General features: G+C 50.7%; 1 protein-coding gene across 1 annotated transcript in view; it reads right to left on the bottom strand.

Annotated features, from left to right (window-relative positions):
• Positions 1 to 4,964: 4,964 nt before the first annotated feature.
• The window catches only part of FBXW8 (F-box and WD repeat domain containing 8), an 87,420-nt gene continuing 73,489 nt past the window's right edge, over positions 4,965 to 18,895 (bottom strand). Inside the window, exons 8-11 of the mRNA XM_054392578.1 lie at positions 16,573 to 16,700; positions 10,345 to 10,518; positions 8,166 to 8,282; positions 4,965 to 5,750 (exon numbers count right to left, since the gene is read on the bottom strand). Coding sequence (XP_054248553.1) covers positions 5,606 to 5,750; positions 8,166 to 8,282; positions 10,345 to 10,518; positions 16,573 to 16,700 — 564 coding nt within the window. The 3' untranslated portion in view covers positions 4,965 to 5,605. The remainder of the gene's footprint in view (positions 5,751 to 8,165; positions 8,283 to 10,344; positions 10,519 to 16,572; positions 16,701 to 18,895) is intronic.

The raw sequence follows: 18,895 nt of genomic DNA, 5'->3' as shown, positions 1-18,895 counted from the left end.
ATGAGGATGCTGAGGGGCAGGAGGTGAAGGCAGTGTCCTCAGCACCTGGAAGGGCAATGACACTCCCTGCCAGTACCTGAAGGGGGCTATGGGAGAGCTGGGGATGGACTTTTGACAAGGGCTTGTAGTGACACGATGAGGAGTAATAGATTGAAGTTTGAGGAGGGCAGATTGAGACTGGAGATTAGGAAGAAGTTTTTTGCAGTGAGGGTGGTGAGACACTGGAACAGGTTGCCCAGGGATATTCTGAATGCCCCCTCCCTGGAGGTGTTCAAGGCCAGGCTGGATGAGGTCTTGAGCCACCTTGGCTGGTGGAAGGTGTCCCTGCCTATGGCAGAGGGTTGGAACTGGATAATCTCTGAGGTCCCTTCCAACCCAAACCATCCTAGGATTTTTGATTCTGCATCCCTCAAGATGCTCAAGGCAGTGGGCACAAGGAATAACCCCAAACCAAACCACCTTGGCTGCATCTGCACAGGAGCCAGGCAGGAGGAGCAGCGTGGGAGACAAGCTGAGGTGGCAGCAGGGATGGCAGGGACACGGGAACGTGGGCTCCTGGAAGCCGGGTGGCTTCCACCCCCACATGTTCCTGCTAGAACACGGTGAACAGGGCTTGTTTACTGGCATTAATAACTGCATGGCTCCAGGCAGGGTCTGTCTCTAAGGCAGCCTGAGCTGGGAAGGCAGAGGGAGAAGAAGGGGGGAGGTAAAAAACTGCACAAGTTATTTTTAGAAAAGCTGGAAAGATTTATTTGTTTTATCAAAAATAGCTTCCCCTGGTGCCATGGATGCTCGGTGGGAAAGTAGACGCCACAGCCTAGCAGGCAGCAGTGAGGGCTGCCGGGAGCACTGGGTGTGATGGGTGTACAACCAACCCCTCCAGCCCCCGTGGAGCATCAGCAGGCAGCACCTCCCAGGCTCTGGGCATGGACAAGTCTCCTGCTCCACGTTAAGCGGGGGTTTCTGCACTGCCCAGGACCTGCCCTCGCAGGCTTTGCTCCTCCGGAGAGCTCCACTCTGGGTTCAGAGCTGCTGAGCACAGCCCTGCGCTGGAGCAGCTTCTGGAGGCAGCAGCAGCAGCAGCAGAGCAGCTGCACTAACCCAGCAAAGGACAACCCTTCCCTGCAATGCAGTCCTGTCCTGGAGAGACCCGAGCTGCTCCCTGGCACCGAGGACAGGCTGGGGCTGACCCGGCTTCGGAGGGAGCCGTGACGATGGAGATGATTCCATCTCGCAGCTCCGTGCCTGGGGATGCTGCCACAGCGAGGCTGGGGGTGCCTCGAAGCCGTGGGGCAGCGCTGCTGTCACCCCTGCCGCTGGCGGAGCTGCTGGGGTGCTGGCATGTGATGCTTGACCTGGGCTGGGTGGTGAGAGCTAGGGTTGGTGCCAGGGCTGGGCAGGGGATGGTGGTGATGGAGCTTCCAGCTCTCCTACCACGGATCCTGAAGGTCTCCTAGTCCCTTGTCTGCTTTTGCAGGGCTCTGGGAGCCTTCAGTTCTGCTCCCCTCTTACGCCTCTGGACAGATCCAGCTCCTGTGCTCATCCCTCTGCAACTTCTCTGGACACATCCAGCTCCTGGGCTAATCCTTCTGCAGCTCATCTGGACACATCCAGCTCCTGGGCTAATCCTTCTGCAGCTCCTCTGGACACATCCAGCTCCTGGGCTAATCCTTCTGCAGCTCCTCTGGACACATCCAGCTCCTGGGCCCACCCCTCTGCAGCAGCACCAGCCGTTGCAGATGGTCAGTGCCTGACCTCCCAGCTGAGAGTGAGCCTCCTCCTCCTTCTCTTCCTGAAACTCCTCATCCTCCTTCTCCCTGTGACAACCCCTCAGAGCTGTCTTTGCTCTCCACACACACGATAGAACGATCACATAGCCACACAATGCCCGGTTGGAAGGGATCCAAAGGATCATCTGGTCCAACCCTAAATACAACACCCAGCTTCTCCCCAGGAGAAGCAGATCCAGGCTCCTCCCCCCATCATCTCACAGGAATTCCCAGACAGGTGCTGCAGGACCACCCTCCTCCCAGCTCCCTGCTGCTGGTCTCACCCTGCTCCCAGCAGTGCTGTCTGAAAGATCTTTTGGCCCTCCCCAGCAAAGCCCCTGCTGCTGCTGCTGCTGCTAGTGTTGATGCAAGATGGTGGAGGAGGAGACATCAGCGCAGCCAGCAAGGGCAGGGAGCAGAGGGCAGAAGGACTGAAGGATATTGATGAGAAGGTAACCATTACTATAGCACATCATAGAGTGATCTGGGTGGGAAGAGACCTTTAAAGCTTGTCCAGTCCAACTCCCTTGCAGTCAGCAGGGACATCTGCAACTAGAGCAGGTTACTCAAGAGTTCCAAAAAGCCTGACCTGGAAGGGTTCCAGGAATGGGGCATTTTCCACCTCTCCAGGCAACCTGGGCTAGGCTCTCACCACCCTAAGTGTCAAACATTTCTTCCTTCTCTCCATTCTCAGTTGCCCTCTTTCAGTTCCAAACCATCACTCCTTGTCCTGGCACAATAGGCTCTGCTGAAGTCTGTCCCCAGCTTTCTGAGCAGCCCGTTCAGCACTGAAAGGCCACCAGAAGGTCTCCCTGGAGCCTTCTCTTCTCCAGGCTGAACAAGTCCAACTCTCTCATTCTGCCCTCACAGCAGAGGGCTTCCAGCTCTCCCAGCACTGATGTGGCCTCCTCTGGCCCTGCTCCAACAGGTCCCTGTCTGTGCTGTGCTGAGGACTCCAGAGCAGTCCCAGCACTGCAGGGAGGGTCTCAGCAGAGCAGAGCAGAGGAGCAGAATCCCCTCCCTGCCCCTGCTGCCCACACTGCTGGGGTTCAGCCCAGGACACAGCTGGCTCTGGGCTGGTAGCACTTGGTGCAAGCTCCTGTCCAGCTCTTCACCCCCCAGCATGTTCAGGTCCATCTTCTCAGGGCTGCTCTTGGGAAGGGGAAGAGAAAGAGAAGAGAAAAAGCCAAAGCAAAGAGCTCTGCAGCATCTATTTCTAGCAGCTCAGTGACCCCCACAGTCAAGGAGCAGACTGGAGGCAGCCCTGCCACAGGCAGTGCAGAAGGAGAGGGGAAGTTTGGAGGAGGACTCCAGGGAAAGGGCTCAACAGGGATAGCCAGAGGCTGAGCTCAGCTTATCTGCTGCTTGCAGCAGGGAGATAAAGAAAGAACAAAGCTGTCCTGAGATAATGAGGCAAGATAAGGAGAGTCAAAGCTGGAACAGGCCAAGGGTGTCTTAAGTGAGAGCAGGCAGCAGGTCATGGCTTGGAGGGGAAGAGCTGGAGCAGCCCACACAAACACTTGTGCTGCACAAACCACTGTTTATTTGACATCTCTCAGCTGAGCTCTTGTCCAAACTATGTCTCCATGACACCTCTTGCTCTTCCAGGAATGGAGGAAGGGAGCTGGCTTCCCAGAAAGGCAGAGGAAGGAAAAAAATAATAAACAAAGACCAAAGCTTTATGAAAGATAAGATTTATTAATCAGACAGAATGACTTTGCTGTGTGCACTCTTTCCTTCCATCCATCATGAGGAAAGAGCTAAGCATTAAAACTGAAACCCCAGGTCCCTCAACTGCTCCTCACCAGCCCTGTTCTCCAGACCCTTCACCAGCTTTGTTGCCCTCCTCTGGACATGCTCCAGCCCCTCAATGTCCTTCTTGGAGTGAGGGGCCCAAACCTGACCCCAGTATTTGAGATGCACATGGAAGTTGGTCATGGGGTCATCATGGCAACCCAGCTCAAGCCAGAGACATGGAAGAGCTGTGACATTCATCTTCAGGCAGCAGGAGAAGGGCAGCACCAAGCTCTGCAGGGGCTGCCTCAGTGCCTGATTGAGGGCTGAAGTGACAGCCCTGCAGGTTTGGGCACACTTCCTGCACCCCTCCCCAGCACTGGATTTTAAATCCCAGCAGATGTCACATTACAACTTCACCTCAATTCAAATCTCATTCACATGGCTTGGGCTTGCACCAGGAAGCTCACAAGAGGAGGTCACAACTGTAAGACAGTTTTAAACCAGTGAAACACAGGCATGGAGGACTTGAACCAAACTGGTTCTACCTGTCAGTGCAGCCTGATTTCAGGAAAAGCCTTTCCTTTCATGGTCATGGGCTGGAGCAAGAGGAGTGTGGCCTGCAGAGCAGCAGAGGGGATTCTGCCCCCTGACTCTGCTCTGCTGAGACCCCACTTCCAATCCTGCCTCCAGTTCTGGTGTCTCCATAAGGAAGACATGGAACTGTTGGAGTGAGTCCAGAGGAGGGACACAAAGATGATCCAAGGGCAGGAGCACCTCTGCTGTGAGGACAGGCTGAGGGAGCTGGGGGTGTTCAGCCTGGACAAGAAAAGACTCCAGGAGGACCTTAGAGCTGCCTTCCAATAGCTGAAGGATCCTGCAGGAAGGCTGCAGAGGAACTTTTCATGAGGGTATATGGAGACAGGACAAGGGGGAATGGTTTAAAGGTGAGATAGAGCAGGGTTAGACTGGAGCTTAGGAAGAAATTCTTCAGTATGAGGGTGGTGAGACTCTGGAATGGGTTGCCCAGGGAGGTTGTGGATACCTCCTCCCTGGAGATGCTCAAGGCCAGGTTGGATGAGGCCTTGAACACCCAAGTTTAGTTGAGAGGTGTCCCTGCCCATGATTCTTCAGCCTGGACTTTTCCACATCATCAGTGGACTGTAGCCAGTTCATCTTCACTGTTTCATTCCACCAACATGATCAGCTCCCAGTTCAGAAGTGAGGACAGCACTGGAAACCCAGGTCCCAGGCATCTGAGGAAAACCTCTGGGTGCTGAGGAAGGTCATAATGCAGCATGAGACATAGCTGACAGCTCCCCTGTGCCAGAAATGCCTTTGGTTCCAGTTCCTAAAAGCCTTATGAACAACCCCCCAAAACACAGGCAAAGAGACAATTAGAAAACATTTAATCAGAATTTTAGAGAATTAAAAAAATAAATTATTTGGGATGACTGTGGCCTGCAGAGCTCCCAAGCATCCAGCCAGGTCAAGGCCAACCTTCTCCTCCCTTCTCCATCCTCCTTCCCTCTCCCAACTGCCACAACCTTTTGTGCATGGTCCTGATCCTAGACACATTCTGATCCACTCCGAGGAACAGAAGAGCCAGCAGCTCATCACAAGGAAAGAAATTCAAGCATGTGGCTCAGCAGGATGCTTTCTTCAAGTCCTTGGTGGGTCTTTTCCCCTCTTAGGACAGGCATGAACCCCTCAATGTGCTCCCAGCCTTCAGCACTTTGCCTTGGGGCTCTGGCTTCCTGACCACATCCTCTGCCAAGGAGGGAGCAGGAGCACTTCCCCACCAGCAGCAGGAAGGAACACTTCTGTTTACACTCAAGTGTGCTGTTCCCCCTCACTCTTCAGTCTCTCTGTTCCACCACAGTGGACCTCTGACCATTTGTGAGGCAACAGATTTCAGTGCAGTGCTCCAGGGCAGCCACACTCCCTGTTCTGCTTCACCTCCTCAAGTCTCCAGCAAAGGCTCAGCCCATCGGACGTGCCTGCAGCCAGCGTCAGCTCTTTGGCCTTTGTTCCACGTGGACCTCCTTGCCTTTGGCCATGGACTTGGCAGGGGGCTGGCCCACAGGAGCCAGGTGAGGTCCCTAGATGTTGTCATAGGGCACTGTGAGGCCAATGTTGTAGTTGTAACCAGTGGCCTCGTCGTAGGAGGAGCGGCAGATAGGGAGGACGCTGTCCACAGCCAGCTGGTCCACGGAGAACTCGTAGGCATAGATGGTTCCTCGGTGCCTGTGCACAACACAACCAGCACACACCTCAGAACCTTCACTGTGCATTGCAGCAGGGGAAACCAGCAGAGTTAGGGCTTGCCATCAAGGATCAAAATTCAGAGTTGCAGGAGATGAATGGAATCAGAGAATTGTTTGGGTTGGAAAAGGTCTCTGGGATCATTGAGCCCAACCAGTGACCCAGGACCACCACAGCCATTAAACCATGGCCACAGGTTTCTTGAACCCCTCCAGGGATGGGGACTTCACCACCACTCTGGGCAGCCTGTTCCAATCCCTGACCACTCATGCAGCAAAGAAATTTTCCCTCATCTCCAACCTAATCCTCCCCTGGCACAATTCCAGGCCATTTGCTCTCCTTCTATCACCTGAGACTAGGGAGAAGAGACCAACCCCCACCTCACTGCAGTGTCCCCTCAGGGAGCTGTAGAGAGCAATGAGGTCTCCCCTCAGCCTCCTCTCATCTAAGCTAATCAACCCCAGATCCCTCAACTGCTCCTCACCCTGTTCTCCAGACCCTTCCCCAGCTTTCTTGCCCTCCTTGGGATCTGCTCCAGCCCCTCAATGTCCTTCTTGGAGTGAGGAGCCCAAACCTGACCCTAGTATTTGAGATGCAGCCTCACCAGTGCCCAGCACAGGGGCACCATCACCTCATCCCCTCTGCACTAGGGCTGTTTATGCAGTTTTATCACAGGAAGCTCCCTTCTGCCTCCTTCCAGGGAGCCTGAAAGGAGGTTGCAGAGAGGTGGAGGTTGGTCTGTTCAACCAGGTAACAAATGAAAGAATGAGGGGAAATGGCCTCAAGCTGCACCAGGGGAGGTTTAGGAAGAATGTCTTTACTGAAAGGTTTATCAGGCACTGGAACAGGCTGCCCAGGGCAGTGATGGAGTCCCCATCCCTGGAGTCCTGTAGACACAGTGCTGAAGGATATGGTTAGTCAAGGGCTTGTCAGTGTTGGGTTAATGATTGGACTCAATGATCTTAAAGGTCTTTTCCATTCTAGGCAATTCTGTGAGCTCACCAAGCCCTGGAAAGCCAGAGTGAATCATTCACTTGAGCTCAGCAGAGACATGACTCTCATCTGCTAGACACTTCTCATCTCTCAGGAGGGGGGAAGAGAAGTACCTTGTAGCTTGCTAGTTCAATTAGACATGCTCACAGCCATCTGAGATGCAAATACCAAATGCTGGGGCTTAAATAGCAGCAGTTTTCCTTTAGGAGGAGATGTCACTGCCAGTATCCAGAGCATGGAAGGGTCTGCACTGTCTGCCTGGCTTTGCATTGCCCTGCTGAAAAAGAAAAGCACTTTGTGTGTGCTAAATAAAGAGTCATAGATTCACAGAATGGTTTGGGTTGCAAGGGACCTTAAAGATCACCTAGTTCCAACCCCCTTCCAGGGGCAGGGACACCTCCCACTAGACCAAGTTGCTCAAGGCCTCACCAGCCTGGCCTTGAACACCTTCAGGGAGGAGGCATCTGCAGCTTCCCTGGGCAACCTGTTCCAGTGTCTCATCACCCTCACTGCAAAGAATTTCTTCCAAATCTCCACTCTCAATCTGCCCTCCTCAAGCTTCAGTCCATTGCCCCTCATCCTGTCGCTCCAAGCCCCTGGCAAAAGTCCCTCCCTAGCTCTCCTGGAGCCCCTTTCAGGTTTTGGAAGGCTGCTCTAAGGTCTCCCTGGAGCCTTCTCTTCTCCAGGCTGAACAGCCCCAACTCTCTCAGCCTGTCCCCACAGGGGAGGTTCTCCAGCCTTCTGATCATCTCGATGGCCTTCTCTTGACCCTCTCCAACAGTTCCATGTCCTTCTTGTGCAGAACTGGAGGCAGTGCTGCAGGTGGGTTCTCAGCAGAGCAGAGCAGAGCAGAGGTCAGAATCCCCTCCCTGTGCTGCTGCTCTCCCTGCTCTGGATGCAGCTCAGCACACAGCTGCCTGCTGGGCTGCCAGTGACCATTGGTGGCTCCTGGGGAGTTTGTCACCAACTGAAAGCCCCAAGTCCTGCTTCTCTCAACTGCTCTCCAGCCACTTCTCACCCAGCCTGGATTTATGCCTGGGATTGCCTCAAGTCAATTTGTTAATGGTTCTGAAAGCCTTAACTTTAAACTTTATTTTAGTTTTTAGATGCTGTTCTTTCCCCATTCCTGCTCTTGGCTCATTACTCAGGTGGCATCCTAAGATAATAATATTCTGTGGCACTGGAACAGGCTGCCCAGGGAGGTAGTGGAGTCACCACCCCTGGAGGTGTTCAAGAAACGTGGGGTATGGCACTTTGGGACATGGTTTAGTGGCAGTGGTGGTGTTGGGTTGATGGTTGGACTGGGTGATCTTCAAGGTCTTTTCCAACCCAAACGATTCTATGATGCCATGAAGCAGATCCTCCCAGTGCCAAAGCCCTGCCCGCCAGAGCTGCATCACTCACTTGCGGTGGGCAGCGAAGTCGTCGTCCATGCTGGTGGCCCCTCGGGGAGCTTTCTCCTCGGGGATGTTGGCAGTGATGAGGCTGTGGGAGTTAAACCACACGTGCCGGACTGGATGCCTGAAAAAGAACCCACAGCACAGGGTGAGCCGCCAGCTGCGTGGAGCTCCTACAGTCCAAGTGCGGGAGAGGAACGGCTCCGGGTAAAGGAAGAATCCCTTCCCATCAGGGGGCTGCCCGACGCCCGAGGCTGGCAACCTGCAGCTCTGCCTCCTCTCCTGCAGCCTGAGCAGACGAACCCAGAGACGGCTTCGGGCGCCACCTCGTGGGCTGACACCAGAACACACCGGGAGGCACTCGGCAGCGCCCGGGCCGGCCTGCGGGCTCTGCTGCTCTAAGGACTACGGGAAGAGCAGGATGCTTCCCAAAACAAAGGGCAGGGACTCCCAGGATCCCCCAGCCCCAGGCACTGAGCTGTGGCTGATTCAGACCTGCACTGCATGGCACAGGGCCTGGGCTTCATTCCTTTTCCTGTCACTGGTGAATAAAAGAACCCTGAGCCACCATAGCAGCATTTTTACTGTTCAAGTGGAAGTAACTTCTCAAATTTAAGATGCCTCTTCTCCACCACCCCAAGGTGTCTCTTGTCATCTCCCTTAGCTTCTGCCCTTGCACTGGGCTGCACGTGTGGGGAACACCACCACACCCAATCTACAAATGCATTTTAAAATGATACCCTCTGATTCCTGCATAGATTAAAGAGGATTTAAAAAGTTTAATCTAAGGGGTTCACTTCCACCACCCCTCCAAAGCTCAGATCTTTGTTGCCTGCCCTCCTTCTGGGCATGCTCATTAGTGCTGCTGCAGGAGACAATCAATGACAGTATTGTCCTTAATGCATCTAGATGATCTTTAAGGTCCCTTCCAACTCAAAGCATTTTATGAATCTATGAATCACAACAGGCTTTGCAATTCACAGGGTCAGAAGAGGAGGAGATAGCTGCTATTAACCAATGACAGCTCACACTTGAACTTCTCTGACTGTAAATACCTCACCTAGCTCATCCTTGGGGGAAATGCATTAAAGAAAAAAAAACAGCTGATCCGGATTTATCTGCTCAATTTATTAAGGCTATCATTTAGATTTACAAGGGGCTAAATCTTGCAGTCTTCACTCAAACAAGGGTAACTCTCTGGGAATTGTGCCTTGATCAGGAAACCATCACTTCACTGTAGCAGCTAAGAGTCTTCTGTCAGCTCCAGGATAGTGATCTCTGCTGGTACACTCAGTACTGCACTTCTTGAGATTTCAGTACAAACTGGTGGCTTTAATATTTAAATAAGTTTAAATGCCAGCCGGGTCATGATTGCTGCAACTAAAAGAATGTGTGAAGGAGGGGAATAGCAGCAGAGGTATTGTGGTAAGGATACAGCAGATAGAGTCAGCCAGGGCCAGACTCTCTGAGGGCAACAGCCAGCAGCCCAGCATTTTTAACCCACGGTTTAATAAGGTAAATACTGCTTGGGGGTGGGACAGGGAGAGAACACTAACTGAACTTCATGGAAAATCCAAAGGAAACAACTTCCACGATCCCCTGGGCTGACTGAAGCACTCTTGTTAACTAATGACTAAAAGGGCTCTGACAGCTCCAGGGCACACAGAGAAACACTCACAAACCTCCAGGTGGGGAGGCAAGCTGTCTCCAAATCACAAGAAAACTACTCAGAACTCACAGAAGTGTTAGAGATGGGCACATTATCATCTTGAGCCTGGATCATCCCATTCCCACATTCCTCCAGTCATAGAATGATAGACTGGCTTAGGTTGGAAAGCACCCCTGAGATCATCTACTCCATCATCTACTCCAACCTTCTTGCCATGGGCAGGGATGCCTTTTAACTACACTTGGGTGCTCAAGGCCTCATCCAACCTGGCCTTGAGCACCTCCAGAGAGGGGGCATCCCTGAAGCCTGAAGGGAATGGGCAACCCATTCCAGAGTCTCACCACCCTCATCCTGAAGAGCTTCCTAACCTCCATCCAAATTGCTCTCCTCTCAGCTTCAACCCACTCCCCCTTGTCCTGTCTCTAGACATCCTTAGGAAAAGTCCCTCTGCAGCCTTCCTGCAGGTTCTCTTCTGGCATTCAGCCAGTTCCAGTTCTGGCATTGCAGACCAACTTACCTGGCGTGCATTTCCCAGAGTTTGGTGCCCATCCGCTGGTCCCAGACACAGACCAAGCCCTCTCCTCCTCCACTGACTACCTTCCAGTCATCCATCTGGACTGCAGTCACCCCTAGCTGGTGAGCATAGAAGGAGCACAAAGGTTGGCTGCAGCGGAGGTCGAACACCCTGACCCTGAAGGAGAGCAAAGAAAGATGAGAGATAAAAGCTGCTGTGGAACTGCAGCCTGGGGCTGCCAGGAGACTTTAGGGGCTCTGAAAGCACACCCAGGACAGCAGTAGTCCCACAGCCACTACAGAATACAACTTGGTTGAGACTTTTCACCATGGAATTTTTACCCTGACTTCTCTTCTGTCCTGACAACAGACATCAAGCTGCTGAAGAGGGTTCAGAGGCCATGATGATGATCAGAGAGCTACAGCACCTCCCCTATGGGGAGAGGCTGAAAGAACTGGGGCTGTCCAGCCTGGAGAGGAGAATCCTTCAGGGAGGCCTTAGAGCAGCCTTCCAGGACCTGAAGGGGGTGTGTCAGTGTGAGCTGAAATCCCCCTCCCACCAACAATAACCAGGTTAGCTCAGTCTGGCAGCAAATGCAAGCTGTATTTACAAGCAAAATCTACAATCTATGATGAAATGCAATGAATATGTACAAACAGACACAATTCACAACGTTTACAAATATATACAATCAACAGAAAAGCACAACCAAGCTCCCTTTGCTTCCCCCCAAAGGGGACCTTCCCCAAGGGGCCTCTCTCCCAGGGGCCTCCCTGGCAGAAAGCAGAGTTAGTTAAAAGCAAAGAGGCTGTTAACTGAGCCCATGAAGGTCAGTGTGTTACATCCAGCCAGAAGAGAAGAAGCAGCAGCAGCCAGGCAGCCCAGCAAGTTGCCCTGACTGCAGAGTGCCTACTTTGTTTTGAGTAGTGGTTCTTAAACATTTCTATCTATCCAACGGAAGTGTTTAGAACAATCATTATTTGGCTTTCTTACACCCAATAGTGACTTATTTACATTCTTTAGCTTTCTGTGCTTGAACTTTGCAAAGAAAAATTAAAAAGACAGTTTCAAACCATCACAGGGGGCTACAAGGAAGCTGGGGGGTGGACTTTCTACAGGGGCTTGGAGTGACAGGATGAGGGGCAATGGACTGAAGCTTGAGGAGGGCAGATTGAAACTGGAGATTAGGAAGAAATTCTTTCTGGTGAGGGTGGTGAGACACTAGAACAGGTTGCCCAAGGAGGTTGTGGATGCCCCCTCCCTGGGGATGTTCAAGGACAGGCTGGATGAGGATTTGAGCAACCTGGGCTAGTGGAAGGTGTCCCTGCCCATGGCAGAGGGTTGGAACTGGATGATCTTTAAGGTCCCTTCCAACCCAAACCCTTCTGTGAGTCTATGATTCTATCTTCAAAGACTTTGAAGCAGACTTCTCCCACCACACAGAACCTCTGTGTCTATCTGATATAAAATCTAAGTGAAATTTGGAAAAAACTCCTCTCCCTGTGCCTCATGTTATCAATGCTGTGGGACATAAAATCTTTTGGGCATAGTACCCTTGGTATCTAACCCACATCCACTGTGGCTGGAGGTAATATTATTGTAAGGATCAAGGAAAAGGATGCTATTACAGACATGTGGGCTGAGAGGAGATTCATAGAATGGTTTGGGTTAGAAGAACCTTAAAGATCACGTAGTTCCAACCCCCCTGATGTAGGCAAGGACTCCTCCCACCAGCCCAGGTTGCTCAAGACCTCATCCAACCTGGCCTTGAACACCTCCAAGGAGGGGACATCCACAACCTCCCTGGGCAACCTGTTCCAGTGTCTCTCCACGCTCACTGGAAACAATTTCTTCCTAATCTCCACTCTCAATCTCCCCTCCTCAAGCTTCAATCCTTTCCCTCTCATCCTATCACAACAAGCCCTTGTATGAAGTCTCTCCACACCCTTCTTGTACTGGAAGGCTGCTATAAGGTCTTCCCAGAACTTTATGTGTGGTAATTCAGAGAAGATGAAGGAATTTCTAGGTTTCTAGGCTTGAGTTAATCACCAATGTGGAATCAAAGCTATCCACAAGCAACTGGAATCTCTTCAGTGGTTTCAATATCGAAGACTTGGCCAGAAGCAGATGTGTGCAAAAAGAGCTTAGGATTTCAGCCACTGCAGCTAGCCCAGAAAACCAGTTACAGCTAATGGTGTTAAGTTTTAAACCCAGCCCAGCTCACCAAGGAGCCTGTTTGCTGAGCCTTAAACACCAAGATTAAGAGATAAAGCAAAGCACATAAGTGAATTAAAAAAGAAATGCAGTGAGTGAAACCAGAAGGGGAAATACTGATCTCAGATATGAAAATGACTCTGGAGAAAGTTCCTCCCAGCTGATGGCTATCAAGCCTGAAGCCATCAGGTCCACATTAATCCCAGAAAAGGCCAAAACACACTTGTTCCAACACATTAACTGTGCTTTATTCCATACTCCTGCTACGATCCTAATGGTGCTGCAAGCCTTTCCTTTTCCTTCCTCACAAGGAGATTGCATCATAGGATTTCACAAAGAGCACATTTCAGCTGAAATAAAGGGCAACAGAAAGAGTCCAAAACTCCAACAGAGCAATATCCATCTGACATGGAGAGAAAACATGCTGGAAGGGAGTGAGGAGCATGGTTTCTGTGGCTCTGCAGTCACCCTAGGAAAACCACATCCCAGCTGATGGTGGAAGGACTGCTTGCTTTCTCCCACTCCAGCAGAGAGAAGCTTTGGCTACCCATGAGAGCAGGGCTTTGGGCAAGGATGGGGTGTTTTGGAGGTGCTCACACCCAGCAGTCTCCCTGTCTTACTGCACATGTTCCACAAGGCAATCAAAGCTGCTTCTGTTTGGGAAGCACAGCTGGAAACAGAGACCTGATCATGCCCTGCTTATTTCATTAGCAAGGACCCAGGTTTCAGGCAGGTGTCCATTTTGGCACACCCTTGGAAGAATTAGAGGCACACCTGAGTTGTTTAGATGTGCTTTAAAAAAAGAAAAGAAACAAACCAAAACCAACCAAAAACCCCAAACAAAAAGCAAAATCATTTTGCAAGGCTACCGTGATGCTCTAACACAGCCCTGGCATGGCCTGCCACCTCCTGCCTCAACAGCTGGGAGCACACTGGATCCAGCCCACTTCAAGGGAAGTGTTCCTGTGGCCAGACTTTGATTCTCCTGCTGGACTACCTTAGAAGTAAGCTCACTTGCATTTAGGGCAGCATGGAATATGTGTTTTGATCCACACCTTTCAGAGACAGTACACACTGGGTTTGCCTTATGTTTGCTCTTCACCATTTTAGGTCCCAACCAAGAAAGAAGGTTCTGTTGTGCAGTGCATCAGCAGCACATCACAGAATCACAGAATGTTAGGGGTTGGAAGGAGCCTTGAAGGATCATCCAGTCCAACCCCTGTGCCAGAGCAGGATCACCTAGAGCAGATCACAGGAAGGCATCCAGTGCTGATCTCTTGCCAGCGGGAAGCTCAGCCAAGTAATCAAACAAAGCAGCAATGCTTCAGGAGGGGCTTTTGATGGGAAGACAAATTGTATAGGTCCTACCAAAAACATTTTACAAGTGTTACTTCTCAAAACCACAGCTTTGGATACTAAGGAAATTGTGAAATTCCTAGATTCACAGAATGGTTTGGGTTGGAAGGGAGTTCAAAGATCATCCAGTTCCAACCCCCCTGCCATGGGCAGGGACAACCTCCCACCAGCCCAGGTTGCTCAAGGCTTCATCCAACCTGGCCTTAAACACCTTCAGGGAGGAGGCATCCAACAACCTCCCTGGGCAACCTGTTCCAATGTCTCATCACCCTCACTGGAAAGAAGTCTAAACCTCCTCTCCTCAAGCTTCAATCCAAGCTGCTATATTTAATTCAAGCAGGAAGTTTTCTCACTGATCCTCAGCAGTCTGAACTCCCATGGCAAATTCCCTACTTGCTCCATCATTGGGCTATGAAGGTTCAAGTCACATTCCACCTATGGATGCCCAGCACCTCTTTATGACATTCATCCGGCACCACATGAGGGTCTGACCCCTGAGATACACATAGCCTTGTCCCCTGGATGCTCAACTGACTTGCTGAAGTATTGATTCCTAAAGCCTTGGTACTTTAGTGATGGCCAACCCCTTGAACTCAGACAGTGCTTCAGCTGAAGAACTGAAAAGCTTTCTGGAGGAGAAAGGGTACATCATAAGAAGGACATGGAACTGTTGGAGAGAGTCCAGAGGAGGCCACAAAGATGATCCAAGGACTAGAACACCTCTGCTGTGAGGACAGGCTGAGGGAGCTGGAGTTGTTCAGCCTGGAGAAGAGAAGACTCCAGGTGAACCTTAGAGCAGCCTCTCAATACCTGAAGGGACCTGTAGGAAGGCTGCAGAGGAACTTTTCCTAAGGGTGTCTAGAGACAGGACAAGGGGGAATGGGTTGAAGGTGAGGGAGAGCAGGGTTAGACTGGAGCTTAGGAAGAAGTTCTTCAGTATGAGGGTGGTGAGAGTCTGGAATGGGTTGCCCAGAGAGGCTGTGGATGCCCGCTCCCAGGAGGTGCTCAAGCCCAGGTTGGATAAGGGCTCGAGCAGCAGAGTCTAGTTGAGAGGTGTCCCTAGCCATGGCAGGGAGGTTGGATCAGATGATCTCTGAGGTCCCTTCCAACCTAAGCCAGTCTACAATTCTGTGATGATGATTTGCTGAAGTATTGATTCCTCACTTCTTCATAGAATGATAGAATCAGTCAGGGTTGGAAGGGACCACAAGGCTCAGCCAGTTCCAACCCCCCTGCCATGGGCAGGGACACCTCACACTACAGCAGGCTGGCCACAGCCTCATCCAGCCTGGCTGCAAACACCTCCAGGGATGGGGCCTCAAGCACCTCCCTGGACAACCCATTCCAGGCTCTCACCACTCTCATGGGGAAGAACTTCTTGGTACATCAGTGATGGCCAACCCATTTAACTCAGTGTTTCAGCTGAGAACTGAAAAGCTTTCTGGAGGGGAAAGGGAGCCTTTATTCTAGTTTAAGGGGAGTAAATTTCAATCTCACTTAAGGGGTGTCAACTTCATCCACTTTCTCATCATTGTGCAAGAGATCAGAATTGGATGAAGCTTTACTGGGGTGCTTTGGAAAATCAATTACCTGCTTTTAGAGGGGGGGGAAAATCCCAACCCAGCACCCAAGGATTCAATTACACGTGTCAAACTTCAGATATTCCCTTTATCCTCTTTGCTGAGAAAGTGTGAGGTTTGCCTGAGCTGGCTACTCACTGAGAAAGAAAAAAAAAAAAAAGCTGTTTGACAAAATAATCATTTTTGCAAGCTGCTGCACTGGCGGGACAGAGGTCTGGGATTTGGCAGAGGGAAGAATCCGCCTCACAATCTGATCCCCACCAACACACCAGACCACCACCTGCAGCCTGCTGCCCAGCGCAGAGAGGAGGAGGGAAGGAAGAGGGAGCCATTAGAGACTGGCTCCTCGCCATCCCACATCTCCTTTGGTGCACTGGATCAGACCCCACAAATCACTAGCCAAAAAAAAAAAAAAGAGAATCTAAAAATTGGCCTCCAAGGGTCTTTTTAAGCACTTTAATCCTTTCGCACCGCCTGTTCCCAGCGCGGCCTTTCCTGGCACCTGATACTGCGCTGGGAAAATCCTCCTCCCCAAGCCAAGGAGCTAAAGAGAAAGCTGCTAATCAGCTAAATAGAAGTTGGAATCTGTTCATATGAAAGTCTCTCTTTTCTATTTTTCTTTTTTTTTGGTTTTGTTTTGGTTTGGGTTTTTTTGTCACCTGAGGGACACCACAGTGCTCTGAAATACACTCTTGACATCATTTGGCAGCCAGAGCCATCTCCATCCTCCATGATTCATCCCTTAGGTTATTTTTTTAATATCAGAGAGTGAGCTTTTAAATGCCAAACTAATTTTGAGGGTGGTGGTGGGGAAGTGGAAGATATTCCAAGTGGTCTCGCTGGGCTGTACACCAACTGTGTCCACCAAATGGCTTAGAAAGAAAGTCTTCCCATGGAGCTTTCTGAAACAAAGCAAACTGGCAGCCAGGGCCAACTATTACCTAATATTTTGTTCCTGAAGTCCATGCAGTTTGCACTTGAAACATTAGAGGAGAGACAAATTCTAGCATGTCCAGATGTAGGACAGCAGGACAGGAAGTAAGCTAATTTGAGATGGGTTAGAGCTCTTGGTAGTACCTACCTTCTGTCTTTATTGCCTGTTACAAGCATGTTTGGAGGACTGTTCTGGAGGTTGACACATGTAAAGTCACCTATGGAGTTGCCCATCTTCCTCAGGCACTGACTTGTTTCCAGGTTGTAAAGAAGAATCTGGCAGAAAGAGAACAAACACCAGGTAAATGTAGCAGGAGCACAACTATATCTTGCTGCAGCACGAAGCAGAGCACAGCTATTACTATGAGAGATGGTTTGCAGGACTTGCCTCTCAATGTGCTAATACAGACAGCTGGTGAAGAGTCTGGAGAACAGGGCTGGTGAGGAGCAGCTGAGGAAACTGAGGTATTTTAGTCTGGAGGAGCCTGAGGAGAAACTTTATTGCTCTCTACAACTCCATGAAAGGAGGTTGCAGTGAGGTGGGAGTTGGTCTCTTCTCCCTAGTCTCAGACAACAGGAGAGGAAGTGGCCTGAAATTGTGCCAGGAAAGGTCTAGGTTGGAGATGAAGAAAAATGTCTTTGCTGCAAGAGTGGTCAGGGATTGGCACAGGCTGCCCAGGGAGGTGATGGATTCCCCATCCCTGGAGGTGTGCAAGAAACCTGTGGCCATGGCACTCTGGGACATGATTTAGTGGCCACGGTGGGTTGATAGTTGGACCCAATGATCTTAGAGGTCTTTTCCAACCAAAACAATGTGATGATTCTATGATAACCAAGATACAGAAGGGCAAAAGACCCCTCAGAAATCAGGAAATCAAGTCTGACAGTGGAACTCACTCAGGAGCAGGGTGCAAAGCCCTTGCCAACCACTGTCAGAGATTCTCTGACACTGGCCAGCTCTCTGGGCAAGCAGAATGAGCCACACACGTTTTCTCCATGTCAAACTTCCAAGGCTTACATGGAAAAGCAAATAGTTCCTTCATCAATTTGAATATTTGAAGGAGCAGTAAAAGCAGACAGGATCATCATTTAGAAGGTTCAGACAGATGGACTGTGCAAGGAAACTCAATCAAGTCCAGCAAGACCTGAAATGCCGAAGTCAGCACGGCCCCGGCACTGACAGACCTGCAGGTCACGCAGCAGAGACAGCTGAAGAGAAACACCACCTCTGAAGTGACAGTTCAGATGGGAAGGGAATAAAAACAACTCTGATTTTCAACTCCATCCAAGCTGACTTGCCCAGAGCCTGGGAGAGCAGCAGGAGAAGTTCCCTGGCCAGTCTCCCTCCTCTGCTCCATGCAGCAATCAGTTTAATCACATTTGTTGTCCTCTCCTGCAGGGCCAGATGAGATTTCTCCATTTGGGCCTTTCAATTTAGGCAAGTTCAGTATTTTTAGCAACAGCAAAATGGACTGGTCAAAGCCCAGTGGAGCTCAGCACAGTACCTGCTCTTACCTAACTTCATAAACATGATTAAATTTCATGGTGATGCTCCTTTCATTTAAAAAGAAACTTAATGACCATGAAATGAGGAATGGTAGCTAAAACATCAGGAAGAACTTAGGGCTTCCATGGCAACATCAGCATGGCTACACCACCACCACAGGAATATTCTTCATCTCTCCTTTTCTGATTATATCCTCATGCAGCTTAATAAACACCACAGATCCTATACCTGTTACTTCAACATCTGCCAAAGCTGTGACAACGATGCTGCCTGGCCTTTCACTTCCTATCTGGGCAATTTTAGGAGGCATCTGAAAGCTTGACCAGCTCTGTGTCCAGCTCTGGAGCCCTGAACACAACAGAGACATAGACCTGCTGCAGTGGGTCCAGAGGAGGCCACAAAGATGATCAGAGAGCTGGAGAACCTCTGCTATAAAGACAGGCTGAAGGAGTTTGGGCTGTTCAGCCTGGAGAAGAGAAGGCTCCAGAGAGGCTTTAGAGCTTCATTTCAGTGTCTGAAGGGGACCTACAGGCAGGTTGGGGAGCACCTGTGGTGATAGCATAAGGGGCAATGGTTTGCAACTGGAGCAGGGTACATTTAGGTTAGACATCAGGAGGAAGGTCTGCACAATGAGGGTGGTGAAATACTGGAACAGGTTGCCCAGGGATGTGGTTGAGGCTTTGCCCCTGGAGACATTCAAGACCACACTGATGTGTCCCTGGGCAGCCTGCTCTAGTTGGAGCAGAACTCACATGCAGGGGGTTTGGACAAAGTGACCTTTGAGGGTCTCTTCCAACCTGATGCAATCTGTGAATCTGAAAGGTTGAATTAAGCGAGCTGGAGGGGATCATTTTGTGATGGATGCATCTAGACAACAAAAGGGAAGCTTGGAACATCTCTAGGAATACTGCAAAGAAAGGCAGGCTTCCTCCACCTGCTCTTTGTCCCAGGTAAAGAGCAGGTG

The sequence above is a fragment of the Indicator indicator genome, chromosome 26 (assembly GCF_027791375.1).
Source record: "Indicator indicator isolate 239-I01 chromosome 26, UM_Iind_1.1, whole genome shotgun sequence".
Lineage (NCBI taxonomy): Eukaryota > Metazoa > Chordata > Aves > Piciformes > Indicatoridae > Indicator > Indicator indicator.
This window is presented reverse-complemented; position numbering and strand designations above follow the sequence as displayed.